The sequence below is a fragment of the Hakea prostrata genome, chromosome 6, assembly GCF_041222555.1.
Source record: "Hakea prostrata isolate BN-2017 chromosome 6, UWA_Hpros_2, whole genome shotgun sequence".
Taxonomy (NCBI): domain Eukaryota; kingdom Viridiplantae; phylum Streptophyta; class Magnoliopsida; order Proteales; family Proteaceae; genus Hakea; species Hakea prostrata.
In genome coordinates this window covers 10,354,224-10,381,861 of record NC_142605.1, presented here as the reverse complement: position 1 = coordinate 10,381,861, position 27,638 = coordinate 10,354,224, and the positions used below count along the sequence as shown (strand labels likewise).

General features: G+C 38.0%; 1 protein-coding gene across 2 annotated transcripts in view; it reads right to left on the bottom strand.

Moving 5' to 3' along the window:
- Positions 1–417: 417 nt before the first annotated feature.
- The window catches only part of LOC149012222 (uncharacterized), a 42,568-nt gene continuing 15,347 nt past the window's right edge, over positions 418–27,638 (bottom strand). Inside the window, exons 3-7 of one of the 2 annotated variants that reach the window (XM_089158238.1) lie at positions 25,055–25,156; positions 12,467–12,600; positions 6,315–6,598; positions 6,135–6,225; positions 418–1,292 (exon numbers count right to left, since the gene is read on the bottom strand). In XM_089158238.1, coding sequence (XP_089014364.1) covers positions 825–1,292; positions 6,135–6,225; positions 6,315–6,598; positions 12,467–12,600; positions 25,055–25,156 — 1,079 coding nt within the window. In that variant the 3' untranslated portion in view covers positions 418–824. The remainder of the gene's footprint in view (positions 1,293–6,134; positions 6,226–6,314; positions 6,599–12,466; positions 12,601–25,054; positions 25,157–27,638) is intronic. The other variant, XM_089158239.1, reaches the window with a different exon arrangement.

Below are 27,638 nucleotides of genomic sequence, written 5' to 3'. Positions count from 1 at the left end.
TGGTATGGCATCTACCTGAAGATAACCAACTTAAACTGCTTCTTTGTGGGATGCCAGAGGGGTTCAATTGTGCGATTCAACATGGGGTCAAATTAACTAAAAGTGTGGAGCAACAACAACCTTATAACTACACCACATTTTAAACCTTGTATCATTAGTCATGCAGGAAAACACAAATGGCTTTACGTGTAACTACTCCAATCTTTCATCAATCGGTCTATACTGAGTTCATTAGTCTATTGCATCCATATGTTTCATGCAGGAACCCAACTTTGTAAATGTCATTCCACATTGATCTCATCGATGAGCTAAGTTTTTCTAATTTTCCTTTCAAAATTAAATCTGTACCATTGGAATTGATCGAATAAGAAGACATGTTTTCAAAATAAAAAGATTCATCACCAAAAAAAGGGGAAGATTACGTTTTCAGAAAAATTATCAAGGAAGAACAACAATATTTCCTTTTACAGGACTCTGAGATGGACTACAAGTTATCTAACAGAACAATGAGTTAGTTAAGGTCGTTGACCCAAAAAAAAGTTAGTTAAGGTCATTTCTGTTTCTCACTAGGTGTTACAAGTGATGGTTGCACCTGCTCCTAAATCCCATGTGAAATCACTGAGAATTAACAGTCAATTAGGGGCCGGGTTTTTGGTCGAGCTACCGGCTGCCAGTCCAAGCTTCAACTTCAGCTTTGGTCCATATGCTCAGATTAAAAGGAATGCAAATTTGGATACACAGTCATTAGGCCGCCTAGACAGAAAACCTGGGGACGGAGAGGAAGCAAACCACTTTTGGAGAAGGAAGGTTTACATTGTAGCTTACTATGAAGGTTCACTCCTTCGGAAACATGTCATCTTGGTAGAGACCAATTCAAATCTACCATTCTCCTCATTCAAGTCAATATTCACTACAGCTTCAAATTTCATAGGGCTGTTATTTCCTTGTTGAAGCAATGCTTTTAGTAAAATTAACCAAATCCTGTAGAAGTCTGGGCTTTTGACCCCTTTTTGGAAACTTGTCGGTCTAGGGCTTTCATAAGGCACATTTAGTGATTGAGAATCAACAGCTACCCCATTTCCTGCAGCAGCAACTTTGGAGTGAACGGAAGAGGCTATTGGATCACAAGGACCCAGCATATGATCTGATCTGGATCCTGTGCTTTGGTTCTTCTGGTTTTGGGATCTATAGCAGGAATAGACCTTGTCAGCTGTGATGTTTGCAAATAGGGCTTCTGCAGCCTTGTTTCTCACAAGGAGTGGGATGCATCCAGAATGCTCCCACACATAAAGCTGCACAGAGAAAAAGAGAAAGAAAAAGAAGGGGGAGATCAGTGATGCTTTTAATTATAAGCAAAAGAAAGGAGCATCGGCAATGGCGTATGATTATTAAAAAGAACAATATGTCAAGCTCTATGAGTAAAAGTAAGATTGCCTTACCAAGGGGTAGAAATTACAGATGGAAATAGGAAAAGGGAAAAACTAAATGCCACTATGCTTAATCAAGTATTACAGTTCAGTATCTAACTACACAGCAATAAATTGGTGGGCCACATGGCATATAGTGAAGCACAAGGCTTCACCATACATAGTGAAACTTGGAAGAACCAGAGGGAAAACTACACTCACACTCTGCCCACTGAAGCATTATGCTTCATTAATTGCCACATGGCAGTACATAGGTGGGGTCACAGGGCATACTGAAACTGATGTAGATTCATTAATAAACAAAGCTTACTTTCTTAGAAATAAGTCTAGCATTGAGTTGTATACTTGTAGGGCCTTTGATCCCATGGTTTTTCAATGTAATAGGCAACTTTTATTGGCCCAGAGTATGGGTGAAATTAGTTGCGTCTGAGATTAGCTAGTTTATTTTTGTGTTATATATATATATGGGAGGGTGGGGTTGTGTAAGTTGTGGTCCAGACTAGTGCCCAATAATTCAAGCAAGAGAGACCTTCTAACTTGAACCCTTATTAGGAACCTTCTGTTATTATATAAAGCAACATGAGGGTGCATGGAGCGCACAATTCTGCTGTTTGCAAATTTGCTTGCTTCTCATGGAGTTTCATTACTGTTTGATCTAACAGTGGAAGGTCGCAAGTTTGATCCCCACTTGACTCCTTATGGTGGAAGCCCAAGAGGGTGATACCCATTGTGTTCTTCATCCTTACATCACTCTAGAGCATTAGGAGGTTACATTCAACAATTAGTCCAGTTTTGAGCAAGTTAAGCCATTCAATTCTGTTCCCTTAAACTTCTAATTTCTAGTTCCCCAAGTCTACCTCCGCCATTCCAATCTACCAGTCAGAACAGGCTAATACCTTGGTCAAGTTCTAGTCCATCCAGGATGAGAATTCAACCAGCATCTCAGTGATATAGAACATGGGCTGAATTCAAACCGGTTTTCATCGAAACAACTGCGCCAAGTCAAATCAGTGCAGCTAAAAGGACCAAAAAGAGGTCAAAACACTGTTCACGTGAACAGTGTCACAGCCCTTTTTTGGCCTTGAAGGAATATCATCTAAAGATTTAGTGGGCACAAGAGGACATTGTGGAAAGTTACAAGTAGAAAATAAAATCGAGTTACAAGAAGTTAGGTCGAATTGCAATGATCTTTTGTCTCTGCTTCCTAAACCTAGGGATCGAAGTTGGCCTTGCAAAATTATCCCAATGTTGTTCTTTGTGGTTAGGAATATGTCTGGTTTATGTTTCGGAAGTCTGCCTAGGGAATTATGTAGATGAATGGTTAACAGGGTCAAGTGTCAAAGCTAACAGGAAATTAGTCTAGAGTTGGCTGTACTCTCTTCTTTTCTTAATGCATTTTTCCTTTGTCAAATAATGAATAAAGAGTGGAGATTATGTGAAGATCCTTCATGAAGACTGAAGACTTTATATAACTTTATTTAGTTTCTAATTTAGTTGTTCCTAAGTTTCTAAAAGTTAAGTTTCTAGTTTCGCATTCAAGCATGGGGCTGATTCATGAAGCCTAGTTTTTTATTTTTAATTGATCAAGTTTCTATTTCTTGTTCTTGAGAATATTAGCTAGATCAACAAAATATCCTCAGCCCATAGTTTCTATATTCTACATAACTCAGAAAGCAATTATTAGCACTCTATAAATACGTAATAGGCTGTCTCAGCCCTAGTTTTATGTAATTGATTACTGAAGCTTTGCTCTATGTCATTTTCTTGTCTCTTCTTTTGAGTGCTATGAAGGGTGAGGACCTTGCTATTGAGAGCTAAACCTAGGTTGAAGAACCTAGCTGAGAGAGCTGAACCACCTTTATCCCTTTACTTTCTATGTTTTCCTATTTCTTCTATTCTTCTCTTGTTTGAGCCCAACCTGATTTCAAGACCAGCATCAGTTTCTGTTGCTTTTACAGTTATCTACCTGTTCAAAATCTACAGATTTCGGCTCTGTTTCCGACCCTATACTGCTACTACCTAACAGCCAGACCTTCTAATCTGTTTCACATCTTTCTATATCAACTTTAGTAGGACTGCAAGTTTGGCCCTGACGGCCCGAAGCTGCCTTAGCGCACCCAAAGCCCAAGCAAAGCCAGGATCAGAATTCAAGCCCTGGGGGTAGATCAAGGCTGCAATATTCTGGCCCAGAATTAGGGTCAGGGTTGGGTCAGGATTCGGTGTTTGACCAGGCCAAGCCCAGGCCTACCACCCTGTAGGATATTTTGGTAAATGTACGCAACAATATGAAATTATTGTTGTCAAAGATCAGGGCCACAATATTCTGGCCCTGAATTAGGGTCAGGGTGGGGTCAAATTTGGGTGTTCGACCTGGCCCAGCATAGTCCTACCACACTGTTGAATAATTTTGGTAAATATACAGTGAAAATATGAAATTGTCATTAAGGTCAGGGTTTTAATGAGTCCAACACGACCTAACCCTGTTGCAACCCTAGTTGAGTATTATCTCTTAAGCATGTTCCATTTCCTAGTTCAAGATCCTGATCCAGGACTATTTGAAACTTTTCAAATATCTACGACGTTAGATAGCTAGGAGAAGCTGTAGGAAAAACATACTTTAAATGAAACATACTTTCCATAATTTTCTTCCACATGAAGCTGTTCCAAACTGTTGGATAGGTTGGTTCCTTTTTGGAATTCTGAAATAGGCAAACAGTAAAAACCACCACTGATAATGCTCCAAAAACTTAAGTTCAACCACAGTGCAAGAACACCATCATTTTAAACAGTATCAAAACTACGGTCAATATGCAAAGAAAGAAAAGGAAAAAGAAAGTGTTCTATGGAGTGACAATTAATTATTTCTAATCATTGATTTAAAGATGAAAATATTGACCATTAAGAAAAAGGTTTAAGACAACTACAAAAGAAAATGCAAGTCACGCTAGATTTCATGAACCTTAGTTTATAACGAAGTATTGGATTGGGAAAGTGGAAGAAATAAAAGAAGTAGAGGAAGGCCTAAAATGACCATCCAGGAAGTAGTAAAAAAGGATATGCATGTGATGGAGCTTGAGACTAGTAGAACCACAAATAGAGTTTTTTGGAGGACAAAGACTCATGTTGTTTCCCCTTGTAGGGGGGGGGGTTCCTAGGATGCTTTTCTGACTACTGCTTTGACTTATTCCCATTATTTTTCGTCCTTTTCTCTTATTCCTCTTCACTTCTAATTTATTTACCAGTTGGATCCATGTAGCCAACCTCGTTGAGTTGGGATAAGGTTATAATTGTTGTTCTTTTTCTGGATTAAGGAAATAGAAAAATTATGGCTGAAGAACTGGTAGAAACTGAATTTCATTGTGGGAAAAAAATGAGAAAAGGTAGAATAGTTGAGAAATGATGAGAAAATTCCTCATTTCTGCCAACCATTGAGTCCAGGGAGAACAACTTGCTGAATGGATCTATAACCTAGAAAAATGAGACCTAATAAGTACAGTTATTATGAAATACGGCCTGCTTGGTTGTCAATTTTCTGGACCATCGCATTTCCTTATCCTGCCTTTCTTCTTTTTTTTTCTTCTTCTTCTTCTTCTTATTATTATTATTATTATTATTATTATTATTATTATTATTATTATTATTATTATTATTATTATTTTTTGTGTGTGTGTGTGTGTTGAGACTTGAGAAGGGGGGGGGGGTTGGCTTCTACGAAAGCCCCAATTTCATGGAGGAAGAAGAATGAAATAATGTCCTGCTAATCACCACAAAATGACACAAAAAGTGTGATTGGATTATGTATAAATTTTACAGGTGAACATAGTACCTACTTGCATGAACTAGACACAGCAAAACCTCACATATAAATGAAGAAAGTCAAGAAAACACTTCAATAGCATCACTGGCATGGTTCAAAATGCCGAAATCTCACAAAATGTAGGCCATCTCAACTTTGGTGAGACAGAGACATGGCAGGAGAGGAGATATACTCAGTTGATTGAATCTCGACGAAATCTCACCGAAATTTCGGTGAAATTTTGGTGGAATTTGGAAAATTTCAAGGGTCATATAATATAAATTGTAATTTGTAATTTTTAAATTTTAATTCAGATTTGACTACTCTTGCATCTTAATGAAATTTCAATGTTCTCTTGTATATCCAGTTTGTGCTAGGTTTTAGTCAAAAATTACATTGTTGTTATATTTATTGTCCTCAAAATTCAAATAATGTTGTACACAGAAATCAGACCCAAAAAAGCACCTAAAAGTTAAAACCCACCTAAACACTCAATTGGAATATAGTACAATGACGTACAATGTTTCGCTGAGATTTTGGCGAAATCTCAGTATCTCTATTCTCTCAACTTTGTTGAGACAGTAAGACGAGATGAGATTTTGAACATTGATCACAGTTATGTCACAGAATATCTACTGACAATTACATAGAAGAAATAGATCAAGTCCTTGATATTGATAGAAAATTTAGCCTAAGTTCATTGCTTCAAGTGTAAGCCTATACAATTAAATCATTTTAGTGGGAATAGATTCAGATAATGCATGGAACTCAGCGCAATACAACACATTAATAAAGACATGTTATTCAACAGCTTTCTTTCCTAGATTTGATTAGAAAAGGTGGCTCACCTCAATAATTTCAGAAAAAACATAATTTCAAGTACAAAATGAACTTGTGAAAGAGATAATTACCAGAAATGGCCGATATATTAAGCATGCAGTATGTTGGTGGTTTGAGCTCCTCTGACAGTAGAGTGGAACCATGTTATTCTGTGGCAAAGACCTATGAGAAGAAAACGATGTACCATTCCATAAACATATTGGCATTGTAAAAACAATATTTGTAGAAAAGTTGAAACAGATCTTTCATACCCAGAATCTGAAACTGTTGGAGAACCACATAAATTGCATCCAGTACAGATGAGATCTTCAACTATTTTATTTTCTCCCTTCAGAAACAATCTTCTACCGATGAACATCCATTCTTTCTCATACCCTTTATCATTTCCCAGTGAAGACGGCATAAAAATCTCACCGACACTAGCAAAAAACCTTGCATTACAGCATTCAGTTAGGGTTGATACTTCTGAGATTGAAACACACTCTACAAACTTTATGCCTTCATGCACCTTCCAATTCTTCGGTAGTTTCTTCTGCTATGACATTTTCAAAGAGTAGAAATCTCAGTATACATTCAACTGTGCTAAATCATGATTCTCCATGTAAGTTCTTCTATATCATTTCTCTCATTAAATGCAAGAAACCTTATTAAAAGAACGATGGGGCAACTAAAATTTTTTTGACTGACTAACATTTAACACATCAGGAAAGAAAACATAATTGGGGATGGGGAAATGGTGAAGAGATTCAGAGTGGGAAATTCTCCAGGAAAAGCATGAGCCTAGAGGCAGTTTATGTACATTACCTTTATCACTACCAGCAAATGAATGCATTTTTTAAAAGATGACCAGATCATGCTAGAGATAAAAACAAAATAAATCACTCATGGATAAAGAATCAGCCTGTTGAGTTTGGAACCATTTTTGTCCCCCTACAATGTTGTGGCACTATAATGTGGGGTCCAATCTCACTATAATACCCAATGGAAGGAGTAGTCAAAAGTTTCTGACCACAATGATTGACACTGCTAAATCCTAGGGCAGAAGGAACCTTGCTGAGAGAGAGCTAATTCCACCTATCCCTTCCTCTTGTTTGATATCTACTTGTTCTGAGGACCAGAACCTGCTTCTACTGAAGAGGAATCCCCAGGCCACCGAATCACTTCTTGTTGCTGCTGAACTTGAAGGAGACCAACGAAGGTGCCATTAATCTTCCAAGCAATCAATAGAATCCTTTACAAGAATCTCGATGGTATTAATATGTTACTTGCATGTTCATATCTTATTGGCTTGTATTGGACACTACATTTCAATCAATCTGGGACAATCCATTGTTTTTACACGAGACATTGGTATGTATCATATTGATATGCTACCGATACACATAGACCAATACAATGCAATAGATACATTAACCTCGTGAGGTGAACTATTCAAACATAAAGCCAAGGTGGGATACATATGGAAAATATATTATGGCTGATGGTTAGACTGGATCTAACTTGACAGCCTGTCATCAACTTCATGGTCAGCTTTAGTGATAAAACAATCTCCTTGAATTCATTGAATGCATCAAAGGACTTTTTTAAAGGATGCATTTTCATACAGGAAATGAGGAAAGTTGTGGAGGTAAGGCCAAAAAATGTCATGCAAGTTGTAATAGAAAACAGTTTTACCGACCAAAAAGCTAGAGAGAAATTGATGAATAAGAAAAGCTAAAAGATCCACCTCTTTTGGACGCCATGTGCAGTGCATTTCACCTAATACTTGAGGACATAGAGAAGAAAATTTTGGTGCCAAATTTGAACATAAGAGAAAACAAGTAACCACCTTCGTACATAAACATGGATTATGTGTTACAAACGTAAAAAATGCAATAGTTATCTAGTGGGGCCTGGTTTCATGGTTTGAGATCTCGATCTCGACTTAGATCTTGGCCAGCCAAAAAACCGAGATCTCAGCCAAGAGTTGTGAAAAAATCCTGCTCAACTCAAGTGAACTGAAGGGACCATCTTGGTGGATTTTAGGGCTCAGGTTGGGCTGAAATTTGGTGTTTAGCCTATTTTAGGCCTTCTAAACACAGTGGTGGTCTTAGATTTGTGAGAAAACAAGTGTATATATGAGCTCGAAATTGACCCTAACTTTGAAACCGAAATGCTGGAAGAATGAACATGCAGACTTATAAAAAATGAAATACACAACCATTATTTTGATACAATTGAAAACATTAAACATTAAACATGTTCAGTTGTTCACATATCCACATTATGATATTACAACATAGGCGTACTTATATAAGTTACAACACGAGAGTACAAGAATGAAACGAAATCAATAAGGCATTATAGAGTCAAACATATATTACAATCATTTTCAAAATAAGTATTTTTCATTATTTTATAATATATTTTTTTTAAACTCTAAAAAATGAAAAAATATAAATTCATAACAGAAAAATAATTATGTCCCATGACATTGTAGATCGGGCAAAAATATTCAACATACATTTTAATCCACATTCAAACACCTAATGTAGAACATACTAGTTTGAAAGAAAAAGAAAAAAAGAAGAGAGAGAATCCGTGGAAGGAAACTCACCTTCCTCGAAGAATGGCTTCAAAATCATTTGATTCTTGTTGATCACTTGTTGTAAATGAGCTAAGTCAAGCGTTGATGCAATATAGGGGAAGATCCAACAGTTTTTCGACAAAAAAAATCCAGTCAAAAATGGAAGAGCAAGAAGTAGGAGTTGAGAGAAGCTGAGACAAAATAACTCATCTCGTGTTGACTCGACAAGAGAGAGTATAAAAAGGGCCTAACTCGAACCGATATGTCTTGAATTGACCGAGATCTCAGCTGAGATTTTGAACTCTCTGGGTTTCACAAGGGATCTCGTCTTGGTATTTCAAAATATCAAAGATCTTGGCAAGATCTCGCTAGTCCTCAAACCATGCTTGGTGTTTTTCAATATGCCACCAACTACATTACATAGAAAAGCTTTTAAATGAAGGTTTTCTATCTGAGGACTATGTTCGTTAGTGGCTAGTGGTCGACTATGTTTGCAAGTGACTAATGGTTGTGTTTTTCTTTCTTTCTTTCTTTTTTGGGGGGTGGGGGGTGGGGGGATGAATATTGAGAAAAGGCAACCCAAGAAACCAACAATTCTGCTCTGTGATCATGAGCAGGGTTTCACCTGCTTCATATTATACTAGTTCTCCATCATACCCAATTCATCGACAAACGACCCATTTAAGTGTGAATATCGTGGAAATCCAAACCAAAGAGACATGTTGTAAGCTTCATGGTCACCCAAAGGAGGTGGGCATGGTGGGAAACGAAACTCTACTTGGCCCTAGGCTCATCCCATTGAGACCGCTAATGGCACCACTCTGCTCTTTTTTCCCTTGAATAAGTGGTTTCTCTCCAACTTATTTTACACAACTCCACTCTTCTCATCCTAGCACCTTCTCCTTCACATGCCTCCCATCTTGCCAAGCCATGTATATTTCTTATTTCCTTCTATTCCTCTCTTTGTGGCCTCTTGATTCTGGAGCCTCAAATTACATGGTTAGCTCCTTAGAGTTGCTTAGCAGAATCTTGGAAGAAGAATGCTTTTGAAAAACAAGGCCTTGGATCATATACCCGATTGTGTCTCTTAGTGGCTTCTTGGTTCTGAAGTCATGAATCATATAGCAAACTCCTCAGACTTGCTTCAGGCAGTTAGTAAACTGAATCTTAGCAGACAAATGCTTTTAAACAGAAGCCTTGGATCATGGACCTTCTACTCTACCAGCTTCCCATCTTCTTCTTCCCTCTTGATCTCGATTATGCCCTACTTTTTAATAAATCCCACATCTCTCTTCACTATTAGACCTCCTCTTAGCATTTTCCACAGTTGTGGCACCACATCAGAGAATAAAGTCTCCACACATGGTACTCCGTGGGTATTTGGCTCAATCCAAAAAACAGTGCTACTCAGAGTTGGGTTAACCGGTCCCAAACTGTGAATACTTGACATGGTGGCAGATATGGCCCTAACCATGGAGATAATTGGAAGAAAGAGGGAGGACATGTAGGGATAAATGCAGTTTCCCAAACTACTTTTTAGGCTAAGGTTGTTATCATGATTGGAGGGAGGCGAGGTCTTGCAAATATACATCCCTAGACCCTCTCCTATAGGAGAGAAATGGTATGATAAAAAATTATTGACCGCAATTAGAAATCCACGGTGCTATGTGGAAAAATAGGATGATAACATTACTATGCCAGCCACTTATATTAGAAAAGTATTGTATTGTCTTTTCATATTTCTTTCAACCTCTTGACCCCCTCCAAGCAATATAATTTTCTCGTTTAGCTAATTATTGGGATATACGTTGATGTAAGACTATTTGTCATATTTGTCTAGTCTAGTTTCTTCTTTCTTTTTATCATAGTGTTGGTTGAGTTCTACTAGAAGTTCAAGTCTATTAGAGCTTTTGTTCATGTAAATTTCTATTTCTTGGTACCCAAGTAAGGGTATTTATGTAATAGTGTTCTTTCCACTTCATTATAAATACAGGGCTTGAGATCACACTGATCAATTCAATTCAAGCCATTCTACCAAAATCGTATTTCTCAACATGGTATCAAAACCTAAGTTCGATTAGGGAAGAGAAAGAAGACCTACCTCCACCGCCGCTGCAACTGTTCCGTCGCCGAAACCTCCAGCTGCAACCCAAGATCATCGCTCAGTCCTAGAAGCCATCGCAGAAACCTATCGCCCAACACTCAAACCCATCTCTGCCTTTCTCTTCCTTCCACCTTCTGTCTTCTTCTTCTTCTTCTTCTTTTTTTCTTTCCTGACTTCTTCTTCTGAAACGAGAACTCCTTAAAAACCTATTCAACCCTAGGGCTTCGTTGTTAGATTGCTAACTCTTTGTACTAATCCGCTGGACAGATTTGAGACTAAAAGATGCTAGTTCGGCAACAATAGTTTATTTGGTTTTTTTTTTCCCTTTGAATTCGAACTTTTGATTTCTTCTAATGGTGCCAGTTACAGCCACCGAAATTTATCCTGGTTTGGCGAAGTGAATAATTTCTGGCTTATTTGTTCCCCTCTTGCATCACATTTTTCCTATTATGTTGTCATGGTAATCGGTAGGCCTTCTAACTCTAAACCCATATTTTGGTTTTTTCCTCCTAACCTATAGTTCTATTAGCCCCAAAAAAGATAGAAAAAAATAATGATGTTTCAGTGGCCTTGTTTGTAAATTCTCATATTCGCAGGGACCTCATTTGTAAAGTCCTATATTCTCAGGGACCTCATTGTGAATTTGCATATTTTCAGGGATCTAATTATAAATTTGCATATTTTCAAGGGACCTATTTGTGAATTGCATATTTTTAGGGACCTATTGTGAAATTTGCATTTTTTAGGGACCTATTTGCAAATTCACATTTTTTTCAAGGTGTTCCTTATATGCACCTTTTGAATTCTATCATTCTCTAGATTTGTTTGGGTGGTTTGGCTATTGCATTCTGCGACATTTCAGTTATTTTGAAGGGTGAAGACTAAAGAACTACAAACAATTTTTAAAACATAGCAACTACCGATGGTACTACTGCTCCCACTAGCTCCGAACGTTACCCCACTCTTCATCCTCTTTCAATAAGATTTGATGGAACAAATTATTTGATTTGGTCTCGATCTGCTTAGTTGACTAAGCAGATCGAGACCTTAAATTGCTTAAATTTAAGGTCTCTCTCAAGTTCTCTCCACTCACCTTTCTTTCCCAAAAAACCCAAGTTCTCTCCACTCACCTTAAAGCAAGCACCTAAAGACAGACATAAGGAACCATTAGTCCAAGCCATAAAGAAAGGAAAGAAAGGGTACTTACAACAAGAAACTAGGTTAGAAAGGAAGGTGCTCTCCTTTATCCGTCCTTACTAGCTGATATTAATCTAGCAAGAAAGGCAGGATGAAAAGACAAGGTATTTATAACCAAAAAGTTACTCATACACAACAGCAATTTAACTCCTGCCCTGATACTATTGCAAGCTAAGCTTCTTTAAAGGGAAGGGAAGCCCTACCTTTTACTCATCTTAAAGCCCCATATGAAGTAGGCAAGGCTGCCATGAATTATAAATCCAACTCCAATGTGGAACTGTGACAAATTAATATGATAATACACACCTCAACAAATTGTAGTCCTACATAAAAGAAAGGGGAGAAAAAGGGGGGGAGTAGGCAGGAGCAATTCTTAGGAAACATATCCTCTGCAGGAAAGAGCTTGAAAGTGAGTTAAAACAACTCAAACTATAATGCATCACATGCAGACCTCTCAAGACAAAGGCACATAATGTGTATTGATATCAATAAACATAAGAGGACAAAACATTATGCATTTAAAAGTTCATACTGACATACTGTACTTGACAAGTGTGCAATTCAACATGCTGAACTGAGGATCCAAATTGCTGCACCCATTCTACAACTCTTCTCAGCTTCCCTAAAGTAGTTTTTCCAACTCGACAATCTGCCAGCAAGTCATCTACACCTACATAAGTCTATAATAAGTATAACACACTTATGAAGGTGGTTAACACAAATTAGTGCAACAAATAATTATACTGGGAAACGTTCTAGGAGATGAGTAAGAGGTTGAAAGATTCTTGGACTTTCAGCAGATTTTTCTCTTTTCAAATAGTACCATGCCAAGACTTGCTAAGAAAAAACTAGCCATCATTGAGCAAATGGGTATATACAGAAGTTTTTGCACTCTGTGGACCTTCATAACTTGCTTTACCCAAAAAAATACCAAAAAAAAAAAAAATGCAGCTTAATTTTATGGTTGGATTTATTTAAGAAATACAACCATTGAATTGCCGTAATAACTAATTTCAGAATATATAGAAACTGAGCTGATCAGAGAAAATAATTATGTAAAGTGGTCTGAAGAAATTTCCTTTAGGAATATAGCATTGAATTCCTTGGCGTTCAGTAAATTGGATACTAACGCTGTGAAACCCGGCCCTAACCTTAACCCGGAAACTCTCTTGTTTGTAGGTCCGAAGACCTGAAGTAGAAGTGGAAGTCAACTATGGACCATATCAGTGGAAGACATGGTGTTTGACCTAGAACCCATGGAGATTGATGATGGTGTCCCATAGTTGGAGACTTTGATGGAATTAGAAAAGAGACTACACCTTGATGAAGAGAAGCATGATTGATGATCTTAGAGCTTGGTTAGACATGATTTAAAGGCATTTCTCTACGCTAAGTGAGTTGTAGGTTGAGTTATGAGAAGCCCATTTGATTTTGATAAGAGTTGGAGCTTCATTTCCCTGACTTAGGCTTTGCTGACAGCCTGGGTCGACTTCTTGGGTCGACTGGGCCAATCGACCCACAGTGATAGAATCTATCTAAGATCCTCTGTTTAGGTTTATGATGCTCTATATAATTGAACTTCGTATTTCTTAGCCTCCTTTGTTTTTAAAACCCCTAGAGAATGTGGAGAACTCTTCTCAAAGTCTCTCCTTGGTGTTGGTGAAGAACTCTTGCAAATTCTCAAGTTCCTCATCTCTTGTTCACTATCAAAGGTACTATAATCTCTCTTACTTGATACTGATTTACTCTTGCTATGATCTATTCTTTGTACTGAGATTTTGAAGAAGGTACTGCATCCTTGCAATTATCTTTTCTACAATCTCCATTCATTCTTATGGTACTATGATCTTCATATTTGATCTTAGCCATAATTCTTATGATTTCTTCATGAAACTATGATAATACTCTTGATTTGATTTCTCTAACATAATTGATACATCTTCATGATTATTCTTATCCCTGATCTACTGTTTTAATCTACTAGAATGAGATCTTAACATCTCTAGTTCTTCTCTTGAGTTCATAGTTTGTTTTCATTGAAAACTATGATTTTTACCAAATTAGAAAGTCATATTTCCAAATTAGTAAGTATTAGTTTTGATCATTGTTTGGTGTCTAATACATGTTAGTTAGTCTTAGATTACTGTTTTAGAGGTTCCCTCCAAGTTTCGTAGTGTTTCGAATCTTGTAGAATGAGTTTCGGATAAAAAAATCAGATTTCTATTGCATACTGTTCATTTGGTTGATAGGACCAATCTTCCCAGGATGACAATAATGGATTTCTTCGTCTGTCTTGATTCGTTTGATGTCTATTCTTTTAGTATTGTCTCCTAATGACTGTATAATGATTGTTTAGGGTTTGTTTGCTAATTTTGGATCCATTATCTTGTTCACCCGGAATATCTTTGAAGCTAATTAAGGTAAAGACACTTGTTTCCATATTAACATAGATTACGTGAATCTTAGTTTCTATTTTGGGAATTTCATAGATTCACTACCATTCTTATACTTTCTTAATATGATGCTACTGCTGTAAGTACTTCAAGTATAGTTGTGAAATCCAACCCAAACCTAGCCAAGGCACCCTATCTGTTTTGGGTAAAGAAGGGTTAGTTTAAATGTTACACCTTAAAGTTGGACCTTGATTTTAGTATTATTATCTTTGAAAGCCTTAGGAAGTCATGCCAGACCTTTCCCTTAGGGTAGATCTGTAATGTCCAGCCTTATCCTAACCTTGACCCGGCCTGGAATCTGTTATGTTTGTAGGTCCGAAGACCCGAAGTGGGGGAATAAGAGACTTGTAGACCCTTTTGGTTGATGATTTGGTGTCGGAGCCCAAGCCCATGGACATTGACGATGATGCCCCTCACTTGAGAGCATTGTCAGTGTTAGTTTTGAATCTGCGCACCGAAGAGGGGTGAATTAGTTGGAATACCTAATGAACTCCTATGCTCAATCCAAAGGTATTTCCCAAAACTAGACTTCTTGATGGACTTGTAGGAGAAAACCCCACTCAATTTGACCCCATATAACCTTCCGAATCCCTGTTCGAAGTTGCTGAACTATATCTGGAAAATCCTGCTTGCGCATCGAAGAAGGTGAGCCTAGTTGGTGGACCTAATGAACTCACATGCTTGATCTGAAGGTATTTCTGGAAACTAGACTTCTTGATTGACTCATAGAAGAAAACCTCACTCAATTTGACCCTGTATAGCCCTCCGAATCCCTGTTTGAACCTTGCTGTCCTGATTGTTCGACTCATTGGTCGATTGGACCAGTAGACCAATCAATCGACCAATGAGTTCTGTTTTTGCTAATTAGGTCGTGGCTGCTCTATTTAAGTCCAAATCTCAGGATTACTTCGCCTCCTATGCCTCCTAAGCCTCTGGAACGAGTTAGAACCCTAATCTAATCAATTCCCTTGCATTCCTTGGTGATCTCTCACAAGACTTGAAGAAATCTTCATCCTCCTGCAGCAAAGGTATGTCAACTCTCTTTTCTTTCTTCTCCATCTCTGATTTTCTTTCTTTAATCTGTTCTTGGCTGAGATCAGGAAGAAGATGATGCACTCTTGCAACCATCCACTCCATGATCTCATCTTGTTCCTTGAGATCTATGATCATCATCATGATCTCAACCCCAGCCAGTTGAATTCTTGAAACCCTAATCTTGAAACCCTAACCTTTGAAACCCTAACCTTGTGTGATCATCCGGAGAACCTTTGGTAACCTCCCATGTGAGGGAAACCTCATGGGTCATATTTATGTTAATCTAAATTTGACCTTCTATGATTTTCTTGTTTTAATTTGGCCAATCATTAATTCCCTTACATTCTGTGATCTCAACCTTTTCCTACGAGCCAAAAAAGGTGAAACCCTAACTTCTTGGATCAAACCAAGAACCCTTAGTTTGATCTTGTTAACATCCAATCAATGTGTTTCCCTTACTAGAATTGTAACCTATCAATCTTTAATTCTTTATCCTTGATCATACTATATTTTCTTCATGATCCATGTTTAACCTAATTAGGATTTCTAAATTATTCTTTCTTCGTTCTTGTTCTTGATTGAGATCAGGAAGAAGATGCTGCAATGTTGCAACCATCTATTCCATGATCTCATTCCATCCTTTGAGATCTATGATCATCGTCATGATCTCAACCCTAGCCAAAAGGGAGAGATTTTGAGGGGAAATTCTTGGGTAACCCTCATGAGAGGTTAACCAATTTGGGAACCCTTTTATTTCTGTTAATTCATTGGACCCTCCCCAAAACCTTTCTTGATTGTAAATTCTTTGCCCTAGGGTGAATCTTTATTCTCCCTAGTCTTTCCGTGGGATACACGGATCCTTGTTAGTAAATCCCTAATCGTATGATTAGAATTTCTTTCCTTTCACTTTAATTGAGAACCTTATTTTCTCTCATTGGTAGACCCTTCCTAATTCCATTCTTGATTTTGAAATACTAATGAGATGTTCCTTTCCATCTTGGGTTGTTTTTGTGAGAGTTAATTATGGGTACCTCTCATGGGAGGTAACCAACTCTCGTGAGAAGTAACCATATATGAAACCCTAATATTCTTTTATCTGTTGGAAACTCCCCAACACCTTTTTAGATTGTGCATTCTTTGTTTCTCTTGCCCTAGGGTGAATCATGATTCTCCCTAACCTTTTCCTGAAAGCCATAAAGGTTGAAACCCTAGTTTCTTGGGTTAGATCAAGAACCCATCTTTTTACCATGACTTGATGATTTTATCTTCCCATATGATTCTAATACATCCTAGGAAGTTCCCCTTCGAATTTCGGATCAATCCGACTTCAAACGAAGAAGTTATGGCCAAAACAGTTTTCACTATTCCGTACTGACTCGATTGGTCGACTGGGTCAATAGACCAATCAATCGACCGATGAAGACAGTAGCTTCAATTTTCGCTCAGTTTGATTCGTTTGCTCTCTGATCTTTTAGGCATCTTTCCTAATGTTATATCTATGATTGTTAGGGGTTTATTTGCTAAGTTTGGAGCCTCTCTCTTTGATCTTTGGATTATCTTCGGCGATAATCAAGGTAAGGACAGTTAATTCCTTAACTACATAGATTGCTTGTTCTCTAGTTTCTACTTTATGAAACTATGAGATTACCTACTGTTGTTGTACTTTAATTCTGATCTCCTACTGTGGGAATAGTAGCACTTGTTTATGTCTTTTTATTATTCATGATATATGAATTACTTATTATTGCCTAATCTGATTTTTGCTTTTACATTCTCTTGTATATGATGAACTACTGGTTGTGTATGTCATGACTGTTCTGAGAATGTGTTTGCTTAAGTTTGGTTTGGGATTGGGGAGTATCCTTTTGATGCTTCTGTCCTTGGACATCGGAGGGAATAGTATGGGATGTTCTCCGAAGATGCCCATCGACGCTTTCCCGAATCATTGGTTGTCATACCTAGGGATGTCTAGCAGTGTTCGGCTAGGATATACCCCTGTTATATCAAACCCGATTCGGAAGGGTATTGAGACCGAACGACCCGTGGCAGCAATGGGGATTCACGGGCGCTCAAGACCGGTAACCAACCCGTGAGAGGACGGGAATCACATTGTGGGGGCCATTATTGGAGGGTTGCATATGGCTAGACTTGGGCTCATGGGCGCTCAAGACCGGTGAAATGCTCCGTGAGGGGACATGAGAGCTTCCCGTTTACCATATATGGATAACCAATAGGGTTGATGAGTCCAGTGAGTAATATCCGTGACTCTAGTGGAAAGGATACCGGAAAGGATCGCCCGGGGCGAGGAATGGAAGTATCTGGACCTGAGTTGATGTAATTGACTAGATGACTTGCATTGGGCTAGGCTTTTCCCTGACATGCGCCGGTACTTATGCCAAATGGTTGTGAGAGAGTGTGTTGACTTAACCCCCTGCCATGGTTTGTCCTGAGGGATGCAAGACCCATTACCAACCGGCTGCCCAAGATAGCTTAAATGGTTGAGGGAACCCAAGATATCTTAAATGGTTGAGGGTGTGAGCGGACCTTCCCAAAGAAGTACGGTGCTATGACTTAAAGCATGTCTGCCATAGAGACCAGCATACATAGAGTTTAGATGCATTCATACATTATCTGTTTCATATTGCATTGCACCTTGTTATGGTTTGCTTCCATGTTATTTATGTTGTTATGGATTAACTTGCCTTACTGAGTTTCTTTCGAAACTCATTCCTTTTTGTACAATCTGTTGTTAGACTTCTCTACAGGTTCGGATTTCTTTGACGATTCGTACGAGGAAGCGCAAGGTGAAGAAGATAAGACTGAAGAGCAAGAAGAGCTGACTGAAGATGTGGATTAGATTTCTTTTGTTTCTTCTAGACTTATCTTTTACTTTACTTGTATTAGCTTAGAGCTTTATTTAGATTTCGATCTACCTTCCGCATGTGTTTGTAGGGTATATTTCCGCTATACTCTACAATTGTCTTTTGATTTGGTATCTTGTTATTCCGCACTCTGATATTCTATAATGATCCTTCTGAGATCCTTTCTTGACTTTTATTATAAATTACTTGAACATTATGATTTGTTCTTGCTTTTGATTATGTTATTGTGCGAAATGGATATGATCGTTCCTAAACTTGATCTTTTGGGCTGTGGATCACTCCCTCGGGTATGCCAGTTAGGGTTACCGGCTGGGGGGATGTGACAAGAGTAGTACCTTATTTATCTATCTCTTTATTACTTGAATCATGAATGATTACTTATACTTGTCATTTACATATGCAATTGATCATGTTTATATGTATCTTTTTATATGATGAGATATCAGTTGTATATGTTATGATTGAATTGGGAATGTGATTGATTAGGTATGATTTGGGATTGGGGAATGTCCTTTTGACATTTCTGCTCTTGGACATTAGTGGAAATAGTATGGGATATTTCCGATGGTGCCCTTTGAATCTTTCCCGGATTATTGGTTGTCATATCTAGGGCTCGTCTAGCAGTGTTTGGCTAAGATGTCCCTATTATATCAGACCTTATTCGAAATGGTATTAAGACTGAGTAACCCGTGGTAGCAATGGGCATTTGTGGGCGCTCAAGACCGATGAGTATATCCATGAGAGGACATAAATCACATTTTGGGGACTATTCATTGGAAAGGTGGCAAGTAGTAGACTTGGGCTCATGGGCGCTCAAAACTGGTGAGTATATCCGTGAGAGGACATGAGAGCTTCTCGTTTTCTATTTGTGGATAACCAATAGGGTTAATGAGTCTGTAGTCCGAGAGGGATACGCTGACTCTAGTGAGAAGGATACCGGAAAGGATCGTGAGAGGCGAGGAATGGACGTTTTTGGATCTAAGTTGATATAACCAAGTAGATGACTTGCATTTGGCTAGGCCTTTACCTTGACATGCGCCAATACTTAGACTAAACGGTGATATGAGAGAGTGGTGACCTAAACCCTAGCCATGGAATGTCCGAGAGGGATGCAGGACCCATTACCAACCGAAAGTGAGTGATTTGAGACCTACCCAAAGAAGTATGGTGTTATGACTTAAAGCATGTCTGCTAATGGAGACCAGCATACATAGAGTTAGACTCATACATGCATTGTCTGTCTCATATCATATTGCATCATGCTATGTTCTGCTATCATGTTATTTATGTTGTTATGGAATAACTTGCCTTGCTGAGTTCTCTTGAACTCACTCTTTTCGTGCAAACATCTTTTGTTAGATTATTCTACAGGCATTGACGACTATGACGGCCAGTATGATGAATCGCAAACCGATAAAGCATACATCACTCAAGGTGCTAGTAGTTATGAAGCGGCCGTGCTTAGTTTCTAAAGTTTATGTTTACAAAGACATTCTTTATAAAGTAGAAGAAACTCTAGTTTAGTTAGATTATTTCTTTCTTTCTTTTGAAATCAGTTGTAATCTTCTTTTTGACCTTCGAGCTACATTTCTGCTGTAACCGTGGAGTGATATTCCGCCTCACTTTACATTTTGATTTATTATATTGGTATCATTTCCGCACTCTGATGTTATTTCGTTATATTGTTCTGATCTCTTAATTAACATTGTTAACATTGATTTATTCTTGTTCTTGTTTATATTATTGCGAATGTGGGAGGTTGATTTCCTCGATACTGATCTTCGGGGCTGTGGATCACACACTCGGGTATGCTAGATAGGGTACCGGCTGGGTGGATGTGACAAACGTTCTGATACAATTACGTATAGATAAAAATAATAAAATATGAAAACCATAATAAAGTTCATGTTAGAAACCATGGTTGTCAAAGCATCCGCCTAGGCGGCAAGGTGGTTTTTCAACCACCTTGTTTTGAACCGCTTAATTGACGCCCAAGCTACAAAGGAACTCCAAGGCCCAAAGTGAAGCATGAGCCATACTCAACATTAAGAATCAATAAATGAGTAAATGCCTAGGCGGACACTTTGACAACCATGGTTTGATGAGATGAACTTATGTTTGTATTCTTTTTTTGAATAACTTCTCATAATTATGATTCTTGAATGTTTTTTTTTTTTTTTTGTTTGGATGAATGTGACTATTGAATATTTTTTTACCTTATTATAGAAAGTAGTGGTATTTGAAAAATTTTTACCCAACCATATTAGTCACCTTATTGTCGCCTAATCGGTTTGGTCGCTTTGCCATCTTGACAACCTTGTTAGAAACACATGCTACTTTTAGCTTTTACCACAACAAAAAACGAATAAGAAACCTAATTAGAGAATCACAAAAGATGAGGAAAAATGTACTATAGAGTCTAGACTGTATTCTGGACTCATAATGTCAACAATCTATAGAAGAAAAAAAAACAACATAAATGAAAATACAAAGATCTAAGACCTAATATACTAATTAAAAAGCGAAGAACAATAATTTCTGCCAACCTTTTCGGCTAAATTTTGTCATTTTAATATTTTTTATTAAGAAATTTCTTAAGTTGGTTTCACATCATTTCTGGTGCAGTAATTAAAAAGTGAAGGAAAAAATAAATTCTGCCAAGCTTTTCTACGAATATCTGTCATTTTAATATTTTTTTATTGAGAAGTTCTTTGAGTTGGGTTCACATCATTGCTGATGTTAGCTGTGGAGAATTTTCATTTTGTTTTTAGCTAAATTTCATGTGCCACCCTTTCTAGATATCATAATATAATGTACCTCCCACATTTGAAAAAAATATTAACCGCAACCCTAAAACTAATGCCATTAACTTAGAAACTTAAAGAAAAAACAAAAAAGACTTTTACCCTCGTTATAGCATTTCATATAAGGCATTCAATTGATGATTCTACCCTTACATTCCTCTTCTTCCCCTTCTTCCTCCTGCTTCCTAGAACAACACCCCCTCCTTGATCAATAATCATGAAGCTACCATTGGATTCAAAGGAAAGATAACCTTGAAAGCAAATAGCAGAAATAGAAAGCTTTAATAATAAAAAATTGGTAGAGATTAAAAAAATATATAAAACATCCATTTCCCATCCTTCTTTCTCTTATTTTGATTGCTTGATCTCTTCAGTTCATATTTCCATTTCCAATTCCACCACCACCACCACCAACAACAACAACAACAAGCCTTGTCCCAACTAAATGGGGTCGGCTACATGGATTCTTGCCCTCCAATCAGTTATGTTCAAGGCCATGCTAGATACAAGGCCTAAGCTATACATATCCTTTCTCACCACTTCTCCTAAGGTTATCTTAGGTCTACCCCTCGCTCTTCTAGTTCCTTCAATATGGATTTTATCACTTCTCCGAACAGGAGCATTTATAGGTCTCCGTTGAACGTGGCCGTGCCACCTCAACCGACTTTCTCTAAGCTTATCACTTATGTGAGCAACTCCCAGACCAACTCTAATAGGATCGTTTCTTATCTTATCCAACCTAGTTTTGCCACTCATGCATCTTAGCATCCTCATTTCTGCTACACTGAGTTTATCTATATGATTCTTTTTAACAGCCCAATACTCTGCACCGTACATCATAGCTGGTCGAACAACGGTCCTATAAAATTTTCCTTTAAGCTTTAATGGAATACGCCGATCACATAAGACCCCGGACGCACCTCTCCACTTCGTCACCCTATTTTAATTCTTTGGGAAACCTCATCTTCTAAATCATCTCTTTTACTTATGATTGAACCTAGGTACCTAAAACAATCACTCTGAGGAATCTCTTTATCGTCAAGTATCACCACCTCATCATTTGCCCGATCATGACTAAAGTTACAAACTAAATATTCTGTCTTCAATCTACTAAGTTTAAAGCCTTTTGATTCCAAAGCTAATCTCCATGATTCTAATTTGGTATTAATCCCCACTTGGGTCTCATCATTCAACACAATATCATCTGCAAAAAGCATACACTAGGGGACCTCATCTTGAATGTCTTTGGTTAATTCATCTATTACCAGTTCAAGCATAATTTGGACCAGTCATATGAGCTGAATCAACTCAGGCTAGATCTGATTCGCCCAATTTTAATAGTTGAAAATGAGTCCAAGTTCTAGAAGGTCTCTTATCGTTTTCTAAAAAACCCACTCAGCGTTTAGCACCTTCATCTTTCTAGGGTTTTACATTCACTTACATACTTCCTCACTTACTGCGGGACCTGAGATTGAATAAAAAGATCCTTTCACTTTATTTAATCACCCGTTTGAGGCTCAGGTTTGTATTTATCTTATTTTCTCCATATATTTCCGTTAAGATGGAAAAATGAACTCAGGTTATTTTTGGACCATTTCTAAATTTCTAAGAATTTCTTTTTAACTACCAATGTGTATTGTGGGTCTGTATAATTTTTCAGTTCTGTGCCGATACTTCTTTTTGGTTTTGATCTCTTGTCCAAATAGTGGTAGGACTTTTCACTGTATGGATAACATGAATGCTTCTCTAGATAGGTTGTATACCAGTAGAATAGGCAAGCTTGATCACCCAAGATCTATGCTAGTTTGCCATTGAAGGGAGACTCTCAAGGAGAAGATGGTTCCTTTTTTTTCTTATAATGATTCAGGGGTTTTGGCATAGAGGGTAAAAAGGTAATCTCAGTCTTTGTCAACAGTTGTTTAGGGATTAAGGACTGCTGATGTCAGCACTCTACAGGGCTTAACTAACGAAGTGGCTTGATCTGATATTAGAGCATTTGAGCCGGGGGGGAGGTATATGATATTTATTCAAAATGATGGTGGTTCGTTATATCTTATATGTTGTGCTATCTAAAAAGGGGGGTACATGAAATTTACCCTTCTGCTTCTGTTTCAGATATTTCAAACCTTTCCAGGTTCTTTGCAGACAAAAATGCAAGTTACTATGTTTACATGATCGGGAAGGGAATACGTCATTGTGATGTAACCCCTAAATTGAGGGCCAGTCTTCAGAATCAATTCAATTGAATCAGCAATACAATTAGGGTTCTCTGAACCCAGCAGTTATGGTATAAGGGTTGTATTGATTTAGGGATCAGGAAAGTGTAGACAAGGACTTGGCAAGGGTTTAGAAGCCACGGTGTAAGAAATCTAAATCTGAAGTGGGTTATTTTGAAATTCAGATTCCAGTCCTAGGGTTTGGGAACCTAGAAATTAAGGTTTTCTAATTCTAGGTTCTAGGGGGTGGCTAGGGCTAGGGTTAGTTTTGAAGGTAAAGGAGGGATAAGGGATGATGAATCTAAAAGGCAATTGGATTCAGGTGAAGGGTTTGAAAGGTCTAAGTGGGAGAAGGCTAGGTTTTTCTAGGGTTTGGGAAGAAGATAAAGTGCAGAAAGTCTTAGTGTTTTGAGAAGAAACTAAGGATGCGAATGGCGATTGAATGTTAGGACAAGGGAGAGGGTGAGTGCACCATAGGAGATTGGCAGGTGGGAGAAGGAATGGGAGACCTAGGCTTTAGGATCGGGAAAGAATTATGGCTGCACACCAAAAAAGGAAGAAGGCGCAGGTTGGGGGGGGGAGGAGTTGCCCGCGGGGGGCGGTCGGGGGAGCGGTGGGACTGGGTAGGGGGGGCCGGCTGGGGGGGGAGCGGGGGGGGGGGGGAACAGAGGGGAAGGGCAGGGCAGGGGGGCTGGCCGTTTTTTTTTTATTTTTATTTTCTTTTGGGGGAGGGGGAGGTAAGGACTTCAGCAAGTAGAAACCGCGCCGCGGTGTCCCGGCCCTGCCAATAATTTCTCCTTCAAAACCAAGTTTATTCAATCAATTGTAAGCTGTCCCCTTTACAAGCAATGGGCTATTTTATGCCTTACATGAAGATTTATACTAGGACTCCACATTAGAATAACGCAGGAACCTTATGCATTTTATGTGAACAACTCACAATCCAGATGGATCTTTAAGTTTACTACCTGTTATTAAACCTTTACAAATTACAAGCAAAGGAAACCTATACCATTAGACCTGGACCCATGGAGAGAAGACATCAGTTGAAAACATCATCATTATGAAGGAAATGATGGTCCGAACCTCCAAAGGGTTTACACTTTCATGATTGGTAGGATATCACTTCTAACCATATCACATGGGGCCCACCGTCGGTTGTTGTTTTATTCTGCCCAGGTTTTATTTTATTTCCTGAGCTCCTATTTATTAGCTTAGGATATTACTTTCTATTTTCTGCATTTTTTATTTGTATGTAGCTTGACTAGCAAGCAATACTTAGGGAGATTTGTTTCCTTTCCTATTACTTAGGTTTAAAGTGAGTGTATTTTAGGATAGTAATATTTGAACATCATGAACTACATTTAGGGATATTTGAGGATCTCTGTAATCTAGAAACTTTTCAATAATAGATACACTGCTGGGGGAGAGCTGCATCTGGCATAACTCCTTATTCCCTCATCCTACTATATGTCTCTTCTCTACCACTTCTTCTCTCTTCCTTCAGTTCTCTATAATTTCTAGTTATTTTAATTTCAATTTTGCCAATGATTATTTATGCGCCAATAACTAATCTGCAACAATGACAATTCCTCTAGCTAAAAGAGTTCCAGAACTTCTCTAAGTTTGATAGATTCAACAAAATCACACAAATATACGATAACTTAATCAAAGAAATATTAACATCCTATCTAATAATGACTCGTATGAATGGCAGTGAGAAGAGTGTAATACCTTTGGAGACAAGATGCTGATAAGGGTGAATCAAACGCAGTAGTGATGATAATTGGACTGTTCTGGCCTCCACAAGTTCCCCAAACCTTACAATTTTGACATCTGGAAAGAAAGTATCACTAGTGTAAACTACAAAATGCAAAGGAATAATGACACAATAGAAGAATGAAGTGCAACATAAAGTAGGAATAAGTTCAAATAAAAAGACAATAGAGCACGGAAAATAGACTAGTAGTAGACTATAAAACCAGGGTTTTAAAGTATCAACAGTTAAGATACAAGCCGAAACATATTAGCATTGATCAGTACCAATACGATACGCTCCAATACTTATCTTCTTCTTTAGAAAAATAGTATGTCTCAATTGGTTTGGTACTGTGTCAGTCATTACAGACCAATATGATATGATACATACCAATATGGTTGATGAGTTGATGCCAATGTCACATGTTGGTAGCTATTAAAGGCACATTTGATCAATGTCTTGTATGAATCTCAGGATCTGTAATCAAATTCAGAACAGAAAAACAGATAAAGGAGAAAACAAAAGAAGGTTTCACATGCAAGTTTAGGGAAAGAAGGAAGACCGCAATTAGACTTGCTTCTAATCTCAGGAAGCTGCATTATTTTTTGATAAAAAAGATAACTCACAAAACGTACTGTTCTGCCCTGAAGTTAAGACAGAATAAAAGACAAAATCTCGCCAAGATCTCGCACGAGATCTCGCTTTTGTGAGGTCTTGAGACGAGAATCATGATATCTAAGGCGAGTCTTACGAAATGCAAAGTCTCAACCAATATCTCGGTCCACCCATTCTTTTAAAACCCAAGTTTCAAGTGAGACGGGTCAAGATCGACCTGTCTCGCCTCATCTTGTCTCCCAACTCGTTGACAGCTTCCCAAGTTTCATTTTTTTCCGGATTGGGACCTCTTCTCGCCAATAGCTTCCTTGAGCCACAACAGCTATTCATGGACCCAAGCCCAAACTGCAAAAGAAATCCCAAGACCCAAAATGATAAAAGAACTCTCTATAGGCCATGGGGTGCTGCCCCCACTCCCTGCGCCAGGGCAGCCCCCCAAACCCCCCACCCTCCCAATGGGGAACATGTCTCCCGTGTGCGTCGAGGGGAAGGTCATCGGCAACAGAATGTGAAGCATGAGCTATACCGAACACTTTTCTGTTATGAATTTATGATTTATATTGAATTTATGATGGTTGTATTATTGTATTCTTGAGAGTAAAGAATGTGATGTTCTATTGTACTCATATGGATGGAATTTTGTTGCTATTTAAGTTATTTGATGTATTTTATCACTTGCTTTTCATTTATATGTCCTAAACGCTCCATATTTCATGTTTTATAAACTTGCAAGTTCACCTCTGCAGCATCTCGGTTTCAAACTTAGGGTCGAGTTAGAACATACTTAGGGTTGTTTTCTCACAAATCTAAGGCCCCCAATGTGTTTAGAATGCCTAAAATGGGCTAAATTCCAACTTGCCGAACCTGACTCTTAAATCCCCCCCCCCTGGGAGATGGACCCTCGATTTCACTTGAATAGGCCCCAAAAAATACCAGATCTTGAGGCAGATCTCACTTTTTCTCAAGGGCGAGATCGCCCTCAAGAGTGAGATCTTGAACCTTGTACATACCAATATGGTTGATGCCAATGGTCACATGTTGGTAAAGCTATTAAAGGCACATTTGAATATTTGATCATCAGAACTGTAAGAATCATAGGATCTCTAGTCAAATTCAGAATAGGATAACAGAGAAAAGTGATAAGAGAAGAAGAAGGTGTCACATGCAAGCTTAGGGAAAGAAGGAATACAAAAATTAGACTTGCTTCTAATCATAGGAAGCTTCTTTATTTTTTGATGAGAAGTAATTTAAAAAACGTATTATCCTGCCCTTTGTAAGTTGAGACATAGAAGACTAAAAGAAGCTTAAAACAAGGACAAAACTACAAAAAGAAACAGCCCTATCACTGTAACCCCAATGTTAGGACAAAACTGCACTGCAAAACCTTTGTCAAGACAGTAGTTTGTTCATGAGATTAAAGATTGAAGGAGATTTAGTAGGAAAAGAAGATTTCAATGAAGAGGTAGGTATAAGAAAAACTTGATCTTTGTGTTTAAATCACAGTTCCTAATCCAACTTTTTCATTATAAACCCAAGTTATGTAAAACTATGTTTGTTAATGCACCAAACTTGATTATTTGCAAGGGTTTGTACTCAAGTCATTTGGTGTTAGCTAGTGCCAGCCCAAGATCCCTTAGGATCTCTTCTTATCCCTTGGGATCTCTCCTTGCTCATCTTGCCTCTTTTATGTATTTTATATTTGGTATTTTTGGACCTATGTAAGGCTACCTTGTATCTACCTAAAAGCAATACTATCTCTCTCTAGCTGCTTCTTCTCCTCTTCTTTTCTTCCTCTCTTCTTCTTCCTATTTCTATTTTCTAACATTCAGTTACATGGAATCAGAGCCATCTTAATATCAGCCAATGCCTACATTTTTTCTCTTATTTCCAGCCTCTTCTTTTCTTCCTGGCATTGGTCTCTATATACCCTTTCTAAAGCATAGT